The sequence below is a fragment of the Macadamia integrifolia genome, chromosome 4 (assembly GCF_013358625.1).
Source record: "Macadamia integrifolia cultivar HAES 741 chromosome 4, SCU_Mint_v3, whole genome shotgun sequence".
Classification (NCBI taxonomy): Eukaryota; Viridiplantae; Streptophyta; class Magnoliopsida; order Proteales; family Proteaceae; genus Macadamia; species Macadamia integrifolia.
In genome coordinates this window covers 13,568,551-13,586,201 of record NC_056560.1, presented here as the reverse complement: position 1 = coordinate 13,586,201, position 17,651 = coordinate 13,568,551, and the positions used below count along the sequence as shown (strand labels likewise).

The 17,651-nt window shown below is 37.8% G+C and overlaps 2 protein-coding genes across 13 annotated transcripts in view; both read right to left on the bottom strand.

The window, feature by feature from the left end:
* LOC122077295 (defective in cullin neddylation protein AAR3-like) overlaps positions 1 to 2,701 on the bottom strand; it is a 12,555-nt gene extending 9,854 nt beyond the window's left edge. For 8 of the 12 annotated variants that reach the window (XM_042643193.1, XM_042643199.1, XM_042643195.1 and 5 more), the window contains exons 1-2: positions 2,475 to 2,701; positions 1,696 to 1,783 (exon numbers count right to left, since the gene is read on the bottom strand). In XM_042643193.1, the coding sequence (XP_042499127.1) occupies positions 1,696 to 1,783; positions 2,475 to 2,532 (146 nt within the window). In that variant the 5' untranslated portion in view covers positions 2,533 to 2,701. The remainder of the gene's footprint in view (positions 1 to 1,695; positions 1,784 to 2,474) is intronic. The other 4 variants (XM_042643194.1, XM_042643196.1, XM_042643197.1 and 1 more) reach the window with 2 other exon arrangements.
* Positions 2,702 to 4,961: 2,260 nt separating this feature from the next.
* On the bottom strand, positions 4,962 to 16,092 carry LOC122076520 (granule-bound starch synthase 2, chloroplastic/amyloplastic). Its single transcript, XM_042641844.1, has 8 exons — positions 15,367 to 16,092; positions 13,648 to 14,185; positions 12,334 to 12,398; positions 9,198 to 9,275; positions 8,995 to 9,105; positions 8,365 to 8,409; positions 7,611 to 7,784; positions 4,962 to 6,317 (listed from the first exon to the last, which is right to left on the bottom strand). Exons 1-8 carry the CDS (start codon positions 15,712 to 15,714, stop codon positions 5,361 to 5,363), a joined length of 2,316 nt encoding a protein of 771 aa, XP_042497778.1. The 5' UTR covers positions 15,715 to 16,092; the 3' UTR covers positions 4,962 to 5,360.
* Between the last annotated feature and the right edge of the window lie 1,559 nt (positions 16,093 to 17,651).

The following is a 17,651-nucleotide window of genomic DNA, read 5'->3' as shown; positions in this document are numbered from 1 at the left end:
TTAATTGAAGTTGAATGAATAAAATAAAAAAAAGAGATATAACATGGATGGGAAGGAGAAGCCATCTTCAACTCTCGACAATAAGGAAGGCGGAAAAGCTAGCCTAGGAACAGGTCTTCAATCTCAAACAAATAGGCTTGTATTGGCTCGAAATATCAGGTAGGGATTGAAATCCCAATGGTCTGTTAATTCTAGCCCACAAGATCTTGAACCAGAAGCTTGAGATTGAACTAAAGATCTCTGCAACATGAACCAGTGGTGGTTGCAGGTTCAGTCACAGTTCCAACGTGAGATCTCTCAACGGCTATGTTTGGTTGCAAGGGAAATTTAAAGGGAAGGGAAGTGAAACTTTTGTAATGATTACCCCATGTGATTGTATAAACTAATTACATTTCTTACCACATTTAGTAATGATAAATTTTACATGTAAATTTTATTTTACATTTTATAGCAAAGGGTTTTGAATGCAAAGAAAGTGTATTTTAATAACCAAGTATGGAATGATTTGGACTTAGTGCTACTATCACATGGGGTAATGATTACTAAAGTTTCTTGAAACCCCATGTGATTGTATAAACTAATTACATTTCTTACCACATTTAGTAATGATACATTTTACATGTAATTTTTATTTTACATTTTATAGAAAAGGGTTTTGAATGCAAAGAAAGTGAAATTTAATAACCAAGCATGGAATGATTTGGACTTAGTGCTACCATCACATGGGTAATGATTACTAAAGTTTCTTTTCCAAGTTTGAAAATTTCACTTTCCTCCCCTATAATTTTCCTTGCAACCAAACGGAGCAAACAGGGAAAAAAGTTTGGATCTGGACTCCTAAGGTTGACACCTCCCTCAGGTAAGGATTATGTGTTCCAAGTTTCAGCAAGAAAAGTTGAGGATTGAGGGACCTCGATTCAATTGTTGAGGGCTGCAAGTATCGCTCAAACAGAGCACGGGTTAAGCAATCCTAAGAACTGAAATAGAAAGGCATAATAGGGAGAAGAAATAAGGAAGAAGGAAAGAGGCACTCACTGGAGAAGGGAGAAGGGAGGGAAGAAGAAATGAGAGAGAGGGGGGAGGAGTCGCACAAGCCACGCAGGATTCTTCGAAAACTTCCAATTTTATTCCATTATCAAAATCCGTCTAATGCATTCGGTTACAAACATATTTAAAGAAAATAAATATTCCTACAAGTAGAAATTATTATAAAGCTAGGAAACTAACTCAACAAGGAAACTAAGCAACTAGGAAACTTGAAATCCTACGTATCTAACTCTAACTCCAATAAAAAAGATGATAAAAATTACAAAGAATCCCCAAATTGAAATTAAAAGCCATCTTCTGAAGAAAAATTGAAGCTATCAAGTTTCAGGGTGATATTTGAATCTCAGATGTGCCCTCGTTCTGATCGAGATTACTACCTTCACCAAACTCATCGAACGTGCTACTGCGTTTGAGGAAGTGACCAAACGCATTTCTTTTGTTCTGTAATTTTTATAAATGGAACTAGAAATGAATGAAGTTGTAAATTGACCAATCTAATTTTGTGTAGATCTGGAATGTGTTAAGCATGAAACAAGGTTTAAATAATTTCTGCATAAATTTCATAACATTAGTTTATTCCTTGTTCAAAATATGCTAAAGTCTAATAGAGTTTAACAGATTATACAAAACTTGCTCATAAAAATATACCTTCTCTGCACCCCAGACTCCACCAATTTCAAGAGCTGAGCTAGTTCCTCCCTTGAGCTAGCATGTTTATTTCCTGATGTAATATCTACTTCAGAAAACCAGAAAATTTTCCTTAATTACGACTGACAAGAGTACAATAAAGAGAAATACAATCATGTCCATGAACGTAAAAGTTGCACCCCCACCACAAAAGCATGTATGAACAACTTCAACAGAAGCTGTGAAAAGATGACAATAAAACATAAACTCAAACGGCGCCCAAGAAAATGAAATGTGAAAGATCCTAGAAAAAGATAAAGAGAGTGAACTCAAAACTTCCTTCTTATTAATTAAACTTTCCAAATGCACCACCAAAGCTTTAACAATTCTATCAAATTGGAATTATGAGCTACAATTGACAACAAAATCTTCCAGACTACTCATTAAACAGATATTACAGAGGGGAGGAGGCACAAAAACAAAAATGCCCTTGCAATCTAAAATGGAACTACGGAAAAACCCAATACAAGAGCCATCAATACAACTTTGCAAGCTAAGAAGAATTACAAGAAAATAAAAAATAATGTGTTACACTAAATTTCTCCAACAACAAATGGCATTCCAGTTCACATCGATCTCAAGAACATAGACAACATGCTTAGAGAAGAAATTCAAGATTCCAAACTTTCTTGGCCGTTAAAAAGATAGAATCGATCGATAAAGAGGCACGATTTCCGAAAGAACTCAAAGAGAACGAAAGAAACAGCAGAACCAGGAACAAGAAGTGGAAGTTTGCTTACCGCAGTATCTCTGGTAAATCTCAAAGATATCGAACCGGTTCAAGTCAGAAGAATCCATCCTCCAATGAAAACCTCAGCTGCAGCGACCTATGATTTCGAAACTGAATGTAATTCTCAGATTTCATAGGTGGAACCCTAAGGAAGAAATTAAGATAAATATCTCCTCTCCTTTCCTTATTCTGGCGAACTGAGTTTAATTTGTTTTCAGGAGAGAGAGAGAGAGAGAGAGAGAGTGTTAATTGGAACAACCAACGCGGCCATGTAACGAATATATTTCAAACGGTCACGTTGGAATCACCGTTTAAGGTATCAGTATCGTACGGCTGTTACGTATCAATATTTGTTAGCATCTAATACTGATATCTGATCCAGTACTAAAGGTGAATGGTCCAAAAACTGGTTTTTCCCCTATCTTTCAGACTGATCGCTAGTAAAAAAACGTTCAATTTTTTTTTTTTTTTTTAATGGTAATACCTTATAGTCCAGTAACAATAGATACATACGTCTTGTCATTCATTTGACAAATAAAAAGGGGTGTAAAACTTATGAAATGAGTTAAGTTATACATTTTGGATTAAGTTATATATGTGGATTAAGTTGACAAAAGAAAAAAAATATTGAAATATACAACTTTTAGTGAGGTCCACCTCAATGGAAAGGAGAAATAAAAAATAAGTAGAATATTATAGAAAATAGAGGAAATAGAAGGAGGAGGACTGGAGGAGGAGGAGAGAAAAAATCTCAAAATTTCCCCTCTTTCCGAATGATTGCTAAGAAAAAAAAAATCAGTTATGGTAATACTCAATAGTCCAGTAACAATAGATTCACTTAACACATGTTTGTTTACGGATAAAAAAGGGGTGAAAAACTTATGAAGTGAATCTAATATGTTGTGGGTTGGGTTGATAAGGTACAGAAATAGAAGGAAAAAAAATATTGAAATATGTAATATTTAGTGGGGTCCACCTCTATGGGAATGCAAAAAAAGGAAAATGAGATAAAATGCTACAAAAAAGAGAGGAAATAGGAGAAGAGAGATATATACAAAATAACTTTTCCTATAAATCCTACCAAATTTTGATAGCGAATGAAATGGGAAAAATTAACGATCACATCAACACAGCTATTGGCTCAAATGACCTTGTATGATAAATTTCTCACATCCAACAAGCAATCAACCAATGTTTTTGGTGTCATGTGGAAAAGTTCTTTCACTCTTCCACCCTTTTTTTTCCCTTTCCTATTTTCTCCGTTAAACAAACTACGTCTTAACCAATCACAAGATAAGAAGAGATGTAAGTCTGTATTTTTGTGTGAGTGATATGAAGGTGTAACCACAATAGCATCGGGATTTTTTGGTCTATTGACTTTACCTTTTCTAAAAAGTATATATATATATATATATATATATATAGTTCAAGTTTCCGCTTGATTCATCAAAGAATATTTTGGTTGCTTTTGGTGGATCGCTTAGTACTAGGTTGGATCAGATATCAACTTGTGGAGGCACCTTTTGTTACTATTGGAAAAATTCTATTTTAGATTTCTTGTTGTATAATGCCATGAGGCCATTCTAGGATGAGTTGGGAGAGGAATTAAAGAAAATAGATCGAATCAACAAATCATTCTATTCACCATTAATAACAAAATCATTAACTTTACTAAAATAACCTTTGAAATTTCCAAATCCAATACCCAGGGATCCCTCCCGATCAATGTGCCATAGGGAACCGACTCCTCTCAAATGACTTGGACGTCCAATCATTATATTTCACCCATCCAATGGCTGGGATGATTTGGACACTTGTCCCAACACTTGGGGATGCAAGGACAAGTCATCCCACCAGTTGGATGCCAATGCCTATCATACCATGCGAGTTGGCAATCCACCTCTCGTCATTGACAGATAATGATGTGTTCATTCCTGCCATTGGATAGAGAGGATTTAGTCTAAATTGAACTTGTTTCAAATTTTAGAATCTATTTCAATCAGATACCACTTATATATTGGCAAGCATTCCCTGTATGTCTAATACTCTGGCCATTACTAGGTACTCTCCCAACTCTGAGCAAGCAAATTAAACAGATAAAACCATGAAAATGGATTGTCCAGATCTGTCTTATGATGTCCAAATGAAACTTCACCAACATTTGCAATACCTATAACAACCTTTTCCCGAAATTCTAACTGTTTCTAGGTTCTTTAGGGAACTCTGAGTGAAAATACTCTTCATTATATGCAATTAATTAGGTCATGTAATTAGGTGATTGAAGTAATCTACCTCTGCTATAGCCTAATGGATCAATGAAGAAGATTATAAAATGATGCAAGCAGCATCAAATAATAACACATGCACCATAGGTAGTCAGCTAGCGAATGAAGTTGATGGTTTTGAATCTTGAAAAGCGCTGGAAAGAAGAATGCAAAATACCCCCCACCCCCCAACCCAACAAAGAACAAAAAAGAGTCAAAAGAGTCAAAAGGAATAAGGGCAACAAAATGCAGGTAATCCACATTTCAACTTTACAATAACTAGTTTCAAAAATTAGTGAGGGTCAGCTGAGGTTTCTGTTGCTATCTACAGCCCATCCTCGCACCAGAAACAACAGGAGAAACCCACTAGAAAGTGAATTGAGTACAGAGTACAGACTACAGAGAAAGGTAGACAGTTAATTGTCTTCTATTTCTAGCAGTGGAGATCATATCCCCTCCTATCTGACCAAGATACGATAAGGAGTTCAAAAGGAGAATGCTGAATAATATCACCGCCTCTCTAAGCTGAATCATTGGAGGCTTCCACGGATTGAAGTATCCAAACATATCATCCAACCTAAAAGTATCTAGAAGTTTGAACTTTCAACTTCACATTTCTCATGTTTCCAGACTCACCACTGATACTTGGCAGTGACAAGGACTTCCTCATAATTTTGAGCAGCATTGTCCCAACTGAGATCTTGCACCATACCACGGCTCTGGAGACCCTCCCAACTGTTCTTGTATTCCCTGTAAGTGAGTAAGCAGTTACCCAATGCATCTATCAACCTATTTGATTCGGCCCTGTCAAAAGTCCACCCAAACCCTGATTCATTGTACGGATCAAATTGCTGCACGGTATCCCTGAGTCCACCAACAGCATGGACGACAGGTATGGTCCCATATTTCATTGCATAGAGCTGGTTCAATCCACAGGGTTCAAATCTTGATGGCATGAGTAGGATGTCTGCACCTGCAGTTATCCGATGAGCTGTTTTAACAGAGAAACCAACCCATCCCCTGACCTTGTCATTGTGTTGGTGCTCAAATTGCCTGAGCAATTGTTCAAGGTCAGGTCTGCCAGTGCCCAACATGACCAGCTGCGCATCCTGACCTACAATCCAGGGAATTGCCTCAGCAATAATATCAACACCTTTCTGGTTGTCCAGTCGCCCAATAAAACCAATCAGAGGGACATTCTCCTGAATGGGCAGACCAAGCTCCTTCTGTAGAGCCGTTTTGCATTGAGATTTGCCAGTCTTAAGGGTATCCAATGAATAATTAGTGTAACCATCAGAGGTAAGGTGAACATCCAATTCTGGGTCCCACTCCTTTGCGTCAATCCCGTTAACAATGCCCCTCAGTTTCCAATCATTCTCATTTATGATCCCATGCAGGCCCCAACCACCTTCTGAAGTTTTCAGCTCCCTTGCATAACCATGGCTCACGGTAACTATGCGATCCGCTGTTTTCAGGCCGGCTGCAAAGATGTTGAAGTGGTCACCACCGACTGGGTCATATAATTTGAAAAGATCCAAGTACTGTCCTGGAAGATCCACACAAGCGAAATCATCCACTGGACCACGACCCTGCAAGTAAAATATTGATTAATATCCAACTGGAGCAAGCTTGTATGCAGGCCTCAGGTTTGAATGGACTCATAATTAAGGTATGCATACAGTTGAGGTTTCAAACATTAAGAATCCTACATATCGATAAACACAACACAGAACATACTGGCGTTATCAGGAACTTAATTGTGTTCTCTGAATTTCCCAACCAATTACTTTAACTATCCAACAAATTTCATCATATTTAGACACCCAAGTCCCTCCTCAACTCGACCTCAGATTTGATGAAAAAAAATTTCTGTCATGTTGCTACTGACTGAAGCTCACACAAATTATTCTACAACTTGATGGCACTTGGCAGGGAAAATGGGTACTCAGTATTTATTTTTCAAGGGCAAAACATTAAATAACTACTCAAAATTTTTTAAGCATTTACTTCAGAATCAGGATCCAGTACATGAAAAGGATAAGCTGATGCTAAGAAATTAAGTGATTCTGTTTATGCTAGAGAAACCTAATCAATAAACTTTTAATAGGTTGTAACTTGGGTCCAAGTCCAGCTTTGAAGTGCCTAATACACTTATTTATGCATGTCAGCATGAAAGGATCCAATGATGATACAATAACCTGTCAGAAGACAGCATTGTTTTGAAAGACTACATCTACGAACTTACTTAGAATCAATCCCATTCCATGTAGTATTATGCAATCATTAGTAAACAAAAATTAGAGACAATTAGACCTCCTTTGCTCATAGCAGAAACAGTGTAGGCAACTCATCATATAGCGAGCAAATGTACTAAGTACCTCCTGAGGTTATAAAAAACTAAAGGTCAAAGCAACTTCATTGCCCCTTAGTCTGAACTTGGAATTCCTCAACCTGAAATTGCTTGATCTAGTTAATAATTGAATGATACAGTTGAACTACTCATGGACTCAAGTCATCATTTCTCAAACCAATTTCTCAATGGTCAAGTTCACAGAGCCAAACCCAAACCTGAATCAGCCCAATGACATCCAGAATGCAGAGTGCAGAGTGCAGAGTGCAGAGTGCAGAGTGCAGAGTGCAGAGTGCAAAGTGCAGACCGATGTTATATTTTATAATTTGACTTGAAAAATTGGTCACTATCAATTTCCCCCTGGTTAGGTGGTCTCTATCATTTAAGCATGACAGTGAGGCAAATGAAAGCATACCAGCTACAGTTACAAAAGACAATTGACTTCATTAATGTACTTGTTTAGATGAGATCAATGCACATCTCCACTATGGTTCCACAGTATAAACTAATCAGAGAAAGGATAGGAACAAACCTGGTGTGCTATATTGTGGATCACGAGAACAGAACGTGTAAATGTCATTAGGCCATTGTCACGATAGTAAGCCTTGAGATACACTGGAAGCAATGCAGTGTGCCAGTCATTTGCAATGAAAACCAAATTTCCATCTCCATAGCAGACTCCACCACACGGGACATACCAAGGAACCTGAAAAAGGCTAGCTCCTACACTTTAGTTTCCATATGGGAAGATTAAATGTCATGTTTATGAAGTCCTAAAGGGCATAATTTCTCACCTAAAACATACTAGTTCTTGCTTTAGTCTGCGAAGACTTTAAGCAGCATGTTTGCCAATTTTCTTAGAAGAATAAGAAATTAAAAATAAAAAAAATCTATGCTTCTGGCCTAAACTACTTTCTAGTTGCTCCAGATCCTTGATCTGATGCACAAAACATCATAGATGTAGCATTGCCTTGGTGTCCAGGCTCCCTTTTTCACTTGGATGGGCGCCTTGGTCGCCTATCGCTATGACAGAAATGATCTGCTAGATGAATAGCAGTATAAATGAAGCTATACTCTAGGATCTTAGAATAAAATAACCTAATTTAGGTTTACATGATGTACTATAACTTATTAAGATGCACAATTTCTGCAGATTTGAGTAGACTAACCAATAAATACTTGGTTTAGCAGAACAGGTTTTGCTATGAGTGACATGTAAATATGTTTGAGAGCTGGTATTGAAAACTCAATAAATCATGCTTTTTTTGAGTGGGCCGAGATGATACCTCAACAGCAGCCTTGCAAAATAAAACCATGCGCTTTAGAATCTCCTGCATCCATAAGAAATCAAGGACTTAACTAACTGATACAGCTCATAAACAACACTGACAACATAATAGCATATAATTACAGGATAATTAAAAAGAAGTATGCATATATAAAAATCGTAGCAACGTTACAAATGTAATACTAAGGCATGTGGAAGAGGTGGAGGCCCACTAGTTGATAGCTAGCTGTAAATAAGAGATTTCCCATGTCTATTAAACCATTTTATTATAACCATGAAATCTCTCACAAATATTAACCATCAGTACAGCAAATAATGTCACTCTCACTCACACCGAAACAATACCCACACACACAATTATGGAGAAAAACAGGTCAGCTGATAAGGGCACCATAAATTTCCTTAAAAGACATTCTGACTGCACTCATTATATGGTAAATTCTCTCCTCCATAAGCATGATACGTGAACTTCGATATTTCCCAAACTAACATAGATTAAGATTCAGAATACATTATCCATCCTGATGATAATTATACACTTATCTGAACCTCCAAATACAAGGTCAAAAAAGTTGAGGCATGTTGAGTCGAACAGAGACGAGACTATAACATAAGGTAAAATACTTACCACTCGTGTTCCACCATATATATTGTTTTCAATATGGCGAAAAATAGGACTTTCTATGAAGACAAAATCCACACCATCAATAAAGGCTTGGAAGTATAAAACCTCCATATCCTACACAATTACACCAAAATTTTTAAAAATTAAAAATATATCCCAAAATCCAGAAGAAATCCAAATTGCTGAAAAATGATGCTGGTGCATACCTGGCCTGCCACTTTATACCTCTTGCGCACACCTGTATCTTGGGCTTCAGCATAGCCACCGTACCGTGGTGCCACGACCTAAATAAAGTAAAATAGAAGAGGGAACACGAGTGTTAGTAATGCAAGTCCAATCCAAAAAAAAATGGTCCTATTTTAATATCTATGGGGTATGGGTTTTATTGGTAATGGGCTGAATTATAAGCTCCAAAAAGTGGGGTTAAAGGAGTGTATGAAAATAGACATTTAATTAGTCCTGGGTTCATTAGGTAATGTAGTAGGCTTTAGTTTAGTCATCAAAAATTGGGGTTGTTATGCGGGGCCCGAGTTGTTTAGAATACTTAGGCTTCAACAATTTTAATTAGTTAGGTAATTTAGAGACCTTGTTAGTTATGTACTTAAGTTAGTCTAGCTGCCTAAGAGTTTTAGATTTTGGAAACTTTCTTCTATTTTCTTTTAAATATGTAATCACCTCCCATAATGATGGCGAATGGAATAGAATACAGAATTGGATTTGAATTGTGTAGCCAGGAAGGCTTCTTCTTTTTTCTCTCTCTTCTCCCATATCCCTTTCTTCCATCTCTTCCTTTTTCTTCAGTTACTATTCCCCTATCTCTTCTCTTTGTTTTCATCTTTATTTCCCCAACGCAGGCTATTGAAACCAGCAACTAGCAATTTCAACCTTGTTTTATCAGGAAATAGTTTAGATCTGGACCTATGGAGTGAATGATCTCATCTTTGATTCCTAATCTGGAATTTACATTGGATGATTGCATCAACTTGGTATCAAAGCCTAACCTAGTCATTGATACCTTTATTTTCAATACTAGAGTTTGTTTGCCCAATGGAAAGACTTCTTCCCTACTCATAGGTATAAAGGGTAGAATGAGAATCTCATCTCGCAGTCCATGGTGGAGATGTTGCCTAGGACAGCTGGAAAGACTTCTTCCCTACTCATAGGTAAAGGGAGGAATGAGAATCTCGTCTTGCAATCCATGGTGGAGATGTTGCCTAGGACAGTTGAAATCATCGTTGAATCTAATGATAATGATTTTATTGAACTTTAATTTCTTCTTACTTTGATGGTGCTAGATGTCATGTATTTCCTTCTTCCAAACATGTCATCACAATTTGTCAATCATAAATGGAAGAATAGAAGATTGTCCTTGATTGTGAAGGAAACTCATGTCCGTTACATCTACAACAAATTATTGTCTTGAAAGTGTTGCAGTGTAATTGCTTTTTAAAGCTAGTTGAAGCAAGAATAACAGTTCAGCCACTAAAGGAGTTAAAAAGGGATAAACAAGATGAAAAGAACTTTTACTAAGCCTAACGAATGCAATATGAAAATTCAGACTATGTATGTCAAATGCAAGCAGGCCCAATGATCAAATTTGTGATCAGATATGAGATAAAGGGAGTAACTGCGTTGTTAAGGGAAGAACTCAGATCGATGGAAGGGGAGAGAAGAGAGATGAGATCAATCTATTTGGAAGGAAGAAGAGAGAAGAAGAAATCAAGTTGGGATAACAATCTCGTACGCACTGCTTAACAGCACCAAAACTCTTCCCAGAAAAAAAAAACTCATATTCTTCATTCAAATCAGCTCCAATTAATTGGGGGGGGGGTGTATTACGTATACAAAGACCTAAAATTCCTAATTTAACTCATAAAAGGATTCCTAATCACTCAACACACTCAATCAAGTAAATAGACTCAAAACAGAACTCTAAATATTAAGTGTCATAATATAACTCAAGCAATTAACTACTAATCCCGTGTACTCGCTTTATCCCCATTTTATCGTGCTTATAAATAAGGCTCATTACAATACAACCCAAAAAAAATTAATAATAATAAGGCCCAACCTATATATAAATACCCAAAGGTCAATTTCAGCTTATTGGATGACCACCAGCACCCTATGGGCCTCCATATAGGATTAATATCTAATGCAACTACATCACTAACCGCGGAAGTTCAGCCCTTCAAGCAAAAAACAACCTTCTGGAAGATCCTACTGCAAAAGTCGTTCCAGATCATGAGGTCGTTCTTCCTCACACATTTTAAAACAAGGAAATGCAGTTAAAGCTTAAAATTCTGGATTTTGTTCAAGTTGAAGATAAGGAGCTACAATCACCCATCAAAGTGTTTTTATTCCTAAACCTCTACAAAACTCAAGGATAAGTTTTTTTCGATCGAGTGGGAATAATGCAGGCCCAATCCAAAAATTGGTTTTATTTTAATATTATGGGGTATGGGCTTGCTGAATGAGAAGGTCCAAAAGTGGGGGTCTAAAGGGGTGTATGAAAATAGATATATAATTAGTACTGGGGTCCATAAGGCAATGTAGTTGGCTTTAGTTTAGTCATTAAAGAGTCCTATTTTGGTTGTTATATGGGGTCCAAGCAATTTTTTTTTTTTTTGGACAGAGCCCAAGTAATTTAGAAGACTTAAGCTTCATCCATTCTAATTAGTTAAAGTGTTTTAGAGTCCTTGTTAGTTAAGTTAGTCTAGCTACCTAAGAGTTCTAGATTTAGGGAACTTTCATTGTTTTTTTCCTATAAATATGTAACTACCCCTCATAATGATGGCGAATGGAATAGAATACAGAATTTGGATGTGAATTGTGTAGCCACGCAGACTTCCTCTTTTCTCTTTCTTCTCCCATCTCCCTCTCTTCCTTTTCTTCAGTTACTATGCATGGTTACAGTTCAAAGTTCCATAACAGCCCCTATTCCTTCTCTTTGTTCTCTTCTTTCTTTCCCCAATGCAGGCTATTGAAACTAGCAATCAGCAAGCCTTTTTCAACCTGTTTCATCAAGAAAATAGTTTAGATCTGGACCTGTGGAGCATACGATCTGATCTATGGTTCTTAATCTGGAATGTCTGGTTGGCTTGCATCAGTTAGTCACAATTTCAAAGAAACTAGCAATTGGGATGCACAAAAATGACATTCTGCAATGTATTTGTGGTGCCAGTGCATGGATGAGCATATTGAATAATATGGATAGCCTAGTTCAGTCATTTCATTGCTCAAGCTTGCAGGTTTTATTGCACCACATAATTCACATATAATTGGTTTCAGAAAGAATCTTCAAATTCAGTTAGTCAAAAATGTAAAATTAATCTCATTTACCATAACCCTATGCCCACGCCGAGCTAAAGCCTTTGGTAAAGCTCCAGCAACATCTCCGAGCCCACCTACAGTAACTTATAAAAATCAGTCTCTGGATCAAACACAAAAGTTTCATGGTTTTGTTCATGCTTTGTCTTGTTTAGGTCTACTAAGTATGTATCACAATGTATAAATCTATGCAACATAGGCACTTCACTTTTCAAGCTTTTTTTCCTTTCCACGCCTGATTAACAGTAACATTACAATCTTTTCAGTACATCTTATAATTTTCACAAAAAGTGCATCACCATATTAGTATCCTGTCATGTAGGTTGTAAACAACAGAGAAGATCTAGAAAGACCCACAAGTGAAACGATATTTTAAAATAGAGCTACATTAGTGAAATTTGCTCAATTAACTAGCAGATTTCGCAGCAGAGAGCACAGAATGATGAGTCAGAGATGCTGGCCCCCAATAAGACAGCGAGAGTATCAGGATCCACGTTAGTTAGGTAACAAGAAACAGATTAGATTGTACATAATCTAAGTGATATGTGCCCAACTAAGTCAAAGTTGCTTGTTAGCATTAAGCACAGTTATGAGATATGGTCTGAGATGCTGACCCCAACAAGACCAATTTGACAGCACAGAACACCCCCCCACCACCTGCACAGAGAGAGAGAGAAGAGATTTGGCAGAGACTTAATACTCCACAGATCGCCTATGGGATAACTCCACACAATATCCTGACCTGATCTGGATGGTTTTAACAAAATCGGACCTAGTAACTAATTCCATATATTAGTTTTTCCGTTTCTTTATTCCCCCGGGCTGCTTCCACATCTTTTCACAAGTAACATATGTAACATATTGATCAGGAATTTTTTTTCCACGAAGATATTTAGGATCAATCAATTGAATGATGGCTGCAGACCCCCAGAATGTGAGCCCCCTGAACTGTTGTGCCTTTAGATGCTGTCTTACTGTCCACCCAATGGCTACCTCCTTTATTTAAAGAATGTGTTCATCTTATGAAGTGGAAGAGGATTTGCGGTCTTCTAATTTTTTTTAGACTGAAATATGAAATTCCAAATATGTGGGAGGGGTGGGGGACAAAAACAGAAACAATGGGACACTGAGAAAGTCAACCCTGGTATGAGGTTAGAGGAAGCTGAAGAGAATATGTACTTAAAATTAAATAATTGCCATAATTAATGTTGGAGAATGAGAAAGGCATTAAATTGGTATTTAGCCAGAACCAATGGAGAAATCTTCCAAAAAATGAAATTATCCCATAACTAGAAAGTCAGCTAATGTTTAAAAGCATCAACATACCTGTCTTAGACCAAGGAGCACATTCAGCAGATACCAATATGATGTTCATGACGTTAACCCCAGCCAAAGGAGGGGGTTTTGCATTTTCATCCTCTGAAATTACATCCTCTAAAACTGCTTCTGTTATCCTCTCAACCTTTTCATCTTCCAGATCACGTGATTCCGAAAAGTTTGAAAGAAAAGATGGAATGTAAGACTGAACTGTCGATGAATTAATTTCTTGAAGTTCATTTGAGGAATCCATGTCGTAGGAAACCTTTTCAAGGGGTAAAGTGTTCCCTGGGTTCTTCTCTGCTTCAAACCCTCCACTAACACTGATTGGTGGGTTGTCTGAAATCCCAACAGTGGTTGCGTGATCATAGCTGCCGGGAAGAAATTCATTTTCATTAGCATATTCTCCATGAGTACTTTCAGCATCACCCGAAGCATGATCAAGATTAGGAAAAGAGTTTTCAGACTCTTTATGAGAAACTAAATTGTCTTCTGTGTTGATAATCGTCTCTTGTATGGACGATACAAGTTTTCTCCTTTCTGCAATCTGCACAAAAATGAGGAATTTGAAGTGATGAAGTCAATACCGTACTTATGGGTAATGGAGTACAAGCATCAAAAGGAGATAGATAATATAAATACTTGACATCAGAACATGAAAGGAGAGAAATTCATTCAACCAATACAACCCATTAACATAAAATAGTGGGGTATAATATGATAACATTTAACAAGTGTAGGAGGAATGTATTACCAACCATGCATGAGGCAATTATCAAAATTCACAACTTACCATGCAGAAGTACCGGAGAAGAAACTGTTTTGAGTTACTGAGTCTGAGTAAGTAATAGCAAGATTATTTGCATCACAATTGCTAGTTGACTTTCTACCTCTCTATCATTAAATTCATATAGGAGGATATATTCCACATGAGGCTCATCCGATCATAGCATAGCCTTGTATTAGAACCTCCACAGGATCAGGAGGAAGAGTAAGAACGTTACTCCTTGGAGGATCAACTCCTTAAGCATTGATAGACTCACATACTTTCCTTGGTAGATGAGACTTTAGCCTTAAAGGGAAAAGTCCTCAACCCCTGAAAGGAAAGGCTACTGCGTTGTAGGTTAGCCTCTTTACAAATGCAAGATCTTAATGTCTACTAAGTAGGCATTCCTCTCAATTTGCGAGGTGATTCCTCAAGCCTTGACAGGGAAACGCTCCTGCTTCAATGAGCAAGCCTTCAACAATATCCTTAAGCCCTCTCTGCTCAACGGGCAAGGGCCTGGTACCCTAATTCCTATGACTTGTACTTATAGACATACCTCCTTAGCCATGCGGGATTCCTCCCCTGATATGGCCTCCAGGTGTAGCCAGGTGAGAATGGTTTCAGATTTACAGTAGCAGACTCCACAACAGGATTCCCGTCCTCTCATTGTGTGAATTACAAACAATTTGCAAGAGTTCTTAAATCTTGATTACAAGGAATGGAAGTATAAAACAGAAGACGATCTAATAAGTTCTAGCATTGGAAAGAAAAAATTTCCATCGGAACCAGTTCTATAAAACTGCTGAGGCGCCAAATCAAAATCAAGAACATACCTATCAAAAAAAGATCAAGAACACAAACATGAGTAACATTCACATGTACAAGAACAACTTGTAGAAGCATTTGGCTCAGGGAAAAAGATGGACGGAGAAAAAAGAAGAAGAAAGAATGAATCGAATCACCTGTTGAAGTAGTTCCTTTTGCATAGCTAAAACTTTCTTGCTTTTTTCGAGAGTGGCCTGAAGTACATCTTCTTCCCATTCTTCGCCATCATCCTCTTCTCCTACAGGGTTCCTGCCCACCGCTTTGGGACACTTCTTCCAAGGCTGCCCTCTACTATACACATTTAGCACTTCTCCAGATTTCGAATACAAACCGGAAATTCTATCTTTTTCAAGAGCCCTAAGACACCAGATTCTTGAACCATTCCGGTGAGAATCAAGGGAATTTCTACCTCTAGGAACTGGAACAGCTGGTCTAGGAAGAAGATAGTTTACACCATGAAGAAGAATAGAATTTTCCATTGCCATCTCAATGTAGAAGGAACGATAGCCGAAAGATGACTCTGTTCTGTTTGACTTTATTCCTGCAAGCAAACTAACAAGATTTCATGGGTTGGAGGCAACCCAGATGATCAAATGTAGGGAGAAGAAAACCCAGTTAAGCAAATCGGAGAATCAAGAATCAAGACTACCAAACTGAGGATGTTGTTGAGATTGGATGAGACCCAGTTGATCAAAACAAAGAAGACTGAAGAGAACACACTCGAGTAGGTGGGGAGTGTCACTCTGATTTTATGGAGGCAGGTCGAAACGTAAGGCCAACTCTCCTACCTTGAGTTCCGTCGTAAAGGGACCCACAGATGGGGAAATCATAGGGGAGCTTTTGAGGTCTAGGTTAATTGAAATTTGCAGCAGACAATTAAGGCCAGAGACTTGGATCAATGGAACGAGCGACTGCCAGCAATGTCTTGAAACAAACAGAATGGCAGATTCTCGGTAACAAAAACGTGGAGAGAAGATAATTGTGGGGACCTACCATATATAATGGTTACAAGAACGGAACAGCCCCATCTATCAGAAAAGGAAAATTATTTTGATTAATAAAAGATAAGAAATTTGGATGGCCAACAGAAAAAGGAATCAGAAAGACAATTTGGCTAATACTTAGGGCAAGATAATCCTGTCCGTTTGTGAGGTGATTGTGTGAGTGCATGCAGGTTAACAAGAGGTCGCATGGAGACATGTAGCACCCACCTTCTTCTAGCTTATGCCTGTGTCTGAGTGTAAAGTCACCCAAATGGACATGATTCTGTTTTTTCATAAACTTACATGATGGGGTTAGGCCAAATAACGCCAAACTTTGATATAAATCCAAATAGTACGAAACTTCTAGATTTTAAGTAGTGGCATTTTTTTAGTAGGTGAATTATTGCTCAGGTGGTTGATATTCTTTCTGATAGATTGCATGTTTCTATTCGATTGGATCTCATGGATGACCAAGTCCAATGTGGCATCTAAATGGATATCTCTATTAGCTCACTATGTTTTTTTTTTTTTTTTTTAATGAATTCTTTCTAATTTTTCAAGGAATGTGCAACCTCACTCTTCCATTGGTCCTTTGATTCTTTTATGGGAGCTGTTATTCTCTATAGTGAGTGTAGCAATGTTGTGAGTATCGAATGGCCGAGAGCATTTGGGCCAAAAAAAATAATATATGATTTTCTTAATTTTATGTAATATTTATATCATATTATTTTTCTCACATTGCCCGAAGTTGTTGCAGATCACTTGTTGTGGTTGTTAGAATTGATAGTATAATACGAGACAATATCATCTTTAGTGGTTCCAACTACAAACGGTTTCACCATTAACACACGAATTTGTACATCGTCTATTACAATCAATATATTTCACACAAATGAGATTAAAGGGGGGGCTTAGTCGGGCCACTGTTTACTCTTCTTAATATCATAGTCATTACCTATGATTAGGGGTGTCAATATCTAAACCGGACCGGACCGAACTGATTAAGCCCGATCCAAACCGAACCGGTGGCTTATCGGGCCGGTTTCGGTTTGTATTTAAAATTGAATCCGGTCTCGGTTTGGTTCGGGTTAGACCATTGGGCCACCGGAAACACCGGAAATGTGCACTGAAACCGGAACCGATCCAAACCGGCCCGATATAAAACCGGACTTAAAAGTTAAAACTCATTAATCTAACTGGGCCAACTCTCAAGTGGGAGAAGCCCAAGGCCCCAAGTGTCCAACTGGACCAACAGTAGCCCAAGTGCCCAAGCCCAACATTTATCAACTATTCAAGTTCAACCTGTCAAAACCCAAGTGCCCAAGCCCAACTGCCCAAGCCCAAGTGCCCAAGCGCCCAAGCCCAACTGCCCAAGCTAATGGTCCATACCGGTTTAAAAAACCGATCCAAACCGAAATGAACCTGATAAATCCAAACCG

Bases quoted from the DNA above. Each gene is read 5' to 3' on its own strand.
- LOC122076520 (XM_042641844.1), bottom strand. From the start codon at position 15,714: ATGGCAATGGAAAATTCTATTCTTCTTCATGGTGTAAACTATCTTCTT. The intron at 14,186-15,366 runs GTGATTCGATTC...ATTTTTGTGCAG, and splicing joins AAAAGGAACTACTTCAACAG to ATTGCAGAAAGGAGAAAACT. The intron at 9,276-12,333 runs GTAAATGAGATT...TACTTTATTTAG, and splicing joins GGCGTGGGCATAGGGTTATG to GTCGTGGCACCACGGTACGG.